At 43.2% G+C, this 6,000-nt stretch overlaps 1 protein-coding gene across 2 annotated transcripts in view; it reads left to right on the top strand.

The window, feature by feature from the left end:
* The first annotated feature begins 1,002 nt into the window (after nt 1–1,002).
* Nucleotides 1,003–6,000, top strand: part of LRATD2 (LRAT domain containing 2) — a 31,147-nt gene continuing 26,149 nt past the window's right edge. Inside the window, exons 1-2 of one of the 2 annotated variants that reach the window (XM_069731892.1) lie at nt 1,003–1,143; nt 1,428–1,639. Coding sequence is in view for 1 of the 2 variants with exons in the window: in XM_069731893.1 (XP_069587994.1) it covers nt 1,433–2,257 (825 nt within the window). In the remaining variant the exon portion in view is untranslated. Of the gene's footprint in view, nt 1,144–1,427; nt 2,351–6,000 lie in introns of those variants that run through there. The other variant, XM_069731893.1, reaches the window with a different exon arrangement.

Here is a 6,000-nt window from a genome sequence, read left to right as displayed (position 1 = left end):
TACAATACTTCAGCAACACATATATTTTTAAAAAACATAATGCAGGTCTAATGGTGAAAAATGCCAAATTGCTTTAAAAAAAATCCAAATATATATATATATATATATATATATATATATATATGTGTGTGTGTGTGTGATGGTGCATTTTCACCCCAAATGCTGTGTGAATAGACCTTAGAGAAAATTTATAAAATCCCAGACTACCCCTTTAAGTGTGTGTTCAGTATTGGCAGATTCCATTTCATGTATCTGTTTTTAATATTTATATATAATACATATTTTTTTTTTTTTTTTATGGACAAATCTTGTTTGTATATAATAGCCAATATTAAAAGCACTACAAACTGTATTTTTTTTTCACACTTGAAGAGCTCGTGTACACGACCGTAAAAATCGGACGAGCGTCATCCATCATTTGGACCGATTGCGTTTTTTGCAGTTTTCGGAGCAGATACTGAGCAGTTTTTGAACAGTTGTGAGCGTTTGCGGAGGATTTAAAACTCCTTATTTTTTTTATAATCTAAATTCACATGGGGGGCAAATGTAATGTTTTTTTCATGTGCTTTAGAGAAAAAAAAAACAGATAATAACAAACGGAAAATAATAAAAATAAAATGCAGTAAAAATTCAAAATAATCTGTAAAAAGCCACATAAAATCATGGCAATTTGGGGCATTTTTTTTTCAACTCCGGAAAAAAATATATAAAAGGAAAAGGGTTAAATATTTATCGGCGTACAAAATTTTTAAAATGTGCAAAAATTTCAAAGTGCAAAATTTAGAATGAACTGGGACGCGCAGACAGGAAGGAGTTAATCCGAATCAGATGCATGGAGGAGCAGAGGGAGGGAGCAGCTGTATGTGCTTGTGTTCAGGAAGCAAACAATAAGGTGCACTGCCTCTTTAAATGCTAAGGGCTGTGTGTGCTCTTGTAGAGCTCAGCCGGATCTGGAGCTTTCTGATCAGTAGCTGGTGGCTCAGCCCTTGGTGTGACTGCTTCACTCTGGCACAGCCCACTATAGAGACACCAGGGCACGGCGGAGATCAACATGATCCATCCATGGTGCCCACTGAGCTAGTATCTACAGACACCTTGGCTCACAGAGGTGGCAGAGAAGGTCGTGCCTTGCATTTCTGCCTGGTAAGTTCTAAACTTCTTCATTCTTCTGCTTCGTGGGCTAGGAGACTGTTAGCTTTGTGATCCGCGCTTGCTACAGATCTCTCGTAGCTTTTTTTTATTTATTTTTCTTGGTCTAGAAGTGGTTAAAAGCACTTACTGAAAATGAAAGCCGCCCTTTCCTCTCCCTTGGGGTGTTTGCTTTCGTTGCACTTCTCAGGTTTCACCAGCACCTACAACTGGCCACCTGGCATCCAACAGGTGGAATGTGAACTCTTACGGCTACTACTTTTTTTTTTTTTCCCCAGGTGAAATGGGCAACCAGGTGGAGAAACTGACTCATCTAAGTTATAAAGAAGTGCCAACCGCCGATCCTACAGGTGTGGATAAGGATGATGGACCAAGGATCGGAGTCTCCTATATATTCTCGGCAGATGATGACGACTTGGAGGAGCCTGGACATGACCCCGGCAAGCAAGGAACCATCCAAGAGGATCTGCAGTACGATCACTGCAACGAGGTGGAGTGCTCGGTTTATTATAGGGACGAATGTATTTATGAAAAAGGGTTTGGGGCCGGGGACCAGATGAGCACTTATTCCCCGGAGAACCTATTGAATAAATGCAAGCCTGGAGACCTGGTGGAGTTTGTGGCCAAGAACCAGTATCCCCACTGGGTGGTGTACGTGGGTGACTTTCAGGTGGTGCATTTATACAGACTGGAGATCACCAACAGCTTTATGACCGATGCCAGCCAAGGTCGGAGGGGTAGGATAGTCAACGACCAATATAAATATAAACCTTTGAGCCCTGAGATGGTGGTCCAGAACGCCATGGAGCAGGTAGGGGCCAAAGACCAGGAGCTGAGCTGGAGGAACTCTGAGTGCTTTGCAGCTTGGTGCAGATACGGAAAGAGAGAGTTCAAGATAGGAGGTGAGATCCGGATAGGCAAACAACCCTACAGGTTAAAGATCCAGCTGTCCGAAAAGAAAAGCCACACGTTGGAATTTCAAAGTCTGGAGGATCTGATCATGGAACGGAGGAGGAATGATCAGATCGGGAAGGCGGCGGTTCTCCTGGAACTCTCCAACCACCTCCATGCTGACGAGGAGGTCAGGACTGATCACAATGCCAACTGATGGATTAAAGCTGAAGGCTGCGAAATTGAGATGTTATAAGCCCCCTTTGGGCTGATTCAATGCAGTTTTATTCAAATGGCTTGTGAAAGGAAAGCTGATTAGTTCTGCTTCGGCATTAACCCCTTCACCGGTGGACCCAAGGTTTACGGCAGAGGCTCCTGTTTTTTTTTTTTTTTTTTTTTTTTTACAGATTTGGAGCCCCCGTGTCATAAATCGGATTCCGTGATGTCGATGAGAACTGAGAAGCACTATGCATTCAGCCGGAAACATTTGTGGAGTTTGGTAACGAAAGGGAGTTACTGAAATGAAGAATATTATCTTTCGCCAAAACTATTTGCTTTTATAATATCCATTTCGCACTTCTAAAACCAAATATTAGCACAGGAAAAAAAAATGTATTTCCTTAAATTTAATTTTAATTTTTTTCTGTCGAGGAGCACAACACGGAGCAGCTTGTCAAGTTGTTTTCCAAGCATCACACGTCTTCTCGTGACTGGGTCTTTGCATAATGGTCACGTTTCATGCTCCATAAAAATGATTTGTACACTTTAATTTTGGGAGATGGGTGAAGGAAAAAAAAACTGTTTTTTAGGGGGGTGAGGGTAAATCATTTGTTCTCATCTCAGATCTGGTAGACAATGAGAAGACAATGTGTAATGCTCGTGGAAATGCAACTGCAGTTTTTTTTTCTTTTTTTCTGGCCATGTTGATGTTGCCAGCGAATGGTTTTTGCATACGAGAAGTTTAACCCTTTGCGTCTGAAATGGCTGGTTGACGTGTCTTGGAAAAGGTGGGTGTACTGAGGCTCAATGAGGAGTGAAATGGTTCAATGAAGGTGTCACTGGGCGGTCAGTGTGTACAGAGGGGCATGTATCAAGGTCTGGTGGAATGTCTATGGTTTAATACTAATAAATATATATAATTTGAATTAAATTCTACGCATCCTGATGATCAGGGTGGCTAGAAATAACTTAACACATTTTTGACAATGGCCCAGGCTCACCGATGACTAGTGACCTGAAAAAGTTATACTCGGAGGTGAGCCGGGTTCACATGATCAAAACCAATGTTCGCATAAAGGTTGTTCACTACTACGACAACCCCTTTCTTGATCTAAATGTTTGGCCCAATAAAATATAGAGGCCTATACTCTGCTGGTGCCCTTCCCGCGGTGTTGGTACTCTCTCCGGGGCTCCCGTGCTGTTTTTGGGCGCTGGGGTCACGTGTCACAATCAGTGCCGGCGTCACTGTCTCTACCTTCTGTTGAATTGTTTGGCGTGCAACTGATCTCACTTCCTCTTCCTGCTCAATTCGACAGGAGGCGGTGACAGTAATGCCCGCACTGATTGGACGATGGGCTCACGTGTCACAACAGCACGGGATCCCTGGGTAGAGCGGGTGGCGACACCGCTGGAACGGCATTGGCACAGGAAGGGAGTATAGGCTTTATTTTATGGGGGCCATGCAAGGGGAATAAGAAGGAGTTGTCCAAGTAGTAGACAACTTCTCTAGGCCGGTTTCACACGTCAGTGGCTCCGGTACGTGAGGTGACAGTTTCCTCACGTACCGGAGCCACTGACACACGTAGACACATTAAAATCAATGCAACTGTGCAGATGTCATTGGTTTTTTTTTTTTTATTTTTTTTTGGGACCGTTTCTCCGTGTGCCAAACACTGAGACATGTCAGTGTTCGTGGGAGCGCACGGATTACACAGACCCATTAAAGTCACGTTGTCCGTGTGCCGTGCAGGAGACAGCGCTAGATTAAGCACTGTCCCAACCCCCCCCCCCCCCCACTGGTGCTGAAGCCGCGAATCATATCTTCTCTGCAGCAGCGTTTGCTGTAGAGAAGATATGAATAATCGTGTTTAAAATAAAGATCTATGTGCCCGCCCGCTGTTATTAAAATACTCACCCGGCTCCCTCACTGGCTGGCGCTGCTTCCTGTCCTGGCCGCATCTTCTACTGTATGAGCGGTCACGTGGTGCCGCCAATTACAGTCATAAATTTGCGGCTCCACCTCCCATAGGTGTGGAGCCGCATATTCATTACTGTAAATGAGTGGCTCCACGTAACCGCATACAGTAGAAGATGCAGCCAGGACAGGAAGCAGCGCCGGCGAGGGAGCCGGGTGAGTATTTTAAGAACAGCAGGGGGGCGCACAGGGGGTGGGAGGGGGGTGGGCACATAGATCTTTATTTTAAACACGATTATTCATATCTTCTCTACAGCAAACGCTGCTGCAGGGAAGATATGAATGGGGCTTCAGCACCAGATGCTGGTGCGTGTGGTACCCAGTGGGCACATGGGCGGCACACGTGTGCCACACTGATGTGCCACAGAAACGCACGGGCACACAGACACGGATAATTCCGGTACCGATGTTTCCCGTACCGGAATTATCTGGACGTGTGAGACTGCCCTTAGTGTACTAGAGCACAAGAACTTAAGTACATGTGATGGGGGAAAAAAAATGTGCATTTATTTATTTATTTATTTTATTGCTCATTTTACAAATGAGAATAGTTTGTGTTGTGTGAACAGGACGGTAGGCCATCTTGCCAATGTAGTATAGGCTTCTGGTGATCCAAAGTGGCAGCACCTTATGGCCACGTTCAATTTTTTACATCAGTATTTTTAAGCCAAAACCAGAAGCGGGAGAAAAAATACGGAAGTGGTGACGGGTTTCTATTACACTTTTCCTCTGATTGTTCCACTCCTGGTTGTTGGCTACGAATATTGATGTAACATAATGAACATGGCTTAGACTGCTTTCCCACGATGAATATTCGGGGAGTTTCTGATGTTTGAAGCGTTTCTGCACCTAAAAGGTGAAGTGCGTTTTTTTTTTGTTTTTTTTTTTCTGGTAAGTCATGCTTTAAATAAAGCTGTATTGTTTTTGATACTTCCTGGTATTTAGCTTTTGGCAAAACTTTATTGCTATACTCATATGCAGGTTACATGAATTTTCGATGCTTTATGCAGAAATGCACATACTTTTTTTTTTGTCGTTGTTGTAAGTCTATGGGGAAAATCTATACCTAAAACTGTTTTGGAAACAAGTAACTAATTGGTGCCGAAAATCTGCAACATCGAAAACTCATTGTGGGAACATAGTCTAAGGCCAAGTTCACACTAGGCGTTTTTGCTCCTTTTTTTTTTTTTTTTTTTTTTTTTTTTTAATGCTAATTTTCAGCTGCGTTTACAGTACCAGCAAAGCCTATGAAATTTCAGAGGTCTCATGCGCACACAATGGTGTTTTTTTTTTTTACATAGAGCATGTCACTTCCTTCAGCGTTTTTCACCCTTTGACTTGCATGGATGGTGAAAAAAATGCACCCAGAGCGGAGGTATCAGGTTTTGCCATGTTACCTGATTCTATGGAATCAGACAAACCTAGCATGCCAAAACCGCTGCAAAAATGCATAAAAGAACAAGGAAAATGATGCCCTTTTTTTTTTTCCTGCAGCTTCTTTCCTACCAAAAGATCAGGTTTTGCTGCAGAAAAAAAAATGCTGAAAAAAGCACCTAGTGTGAATTTTCCCTAAAATGGAGAATTTTTTATTTATTTTTTTTTTTTGTGCCCATATTATGGCTGCAGATCAGTGATGCATCAGGAGGATGTGGAAATGGGTAGAACCACCATGTAGCAGCTTGATGAAGGCCTAGAGGAGACTCTTCGGCCCTGGTCTGGTGAATGGAGGCCCATGTGGTTGGTTGATGGAAGAGACCTGAGCTCTT

The sequence above is a fragment of the Ranitomeya imitator genome, chromosome 6 (genome assembly GCF_032444005.1).
Source record: "Ranitomeya imitator isolate aRanImi1 chromosome 6, aRanImi1.pri, whole genome shotgun sequence".
In the NCBI taxonomy this organism is placed as follows: domain Eukaryota; kingdom Metazoa; phylum Chordata; class Amphibia; order Anura; family Dendrobatidae; genus Ranitomeya; species Ranitomeya imitator.
The sequence above is the reverse complement of the archived record's forward strand: the minus strand, read 5'-3'. Positions and strand labels throughout refer to the sequence as shown.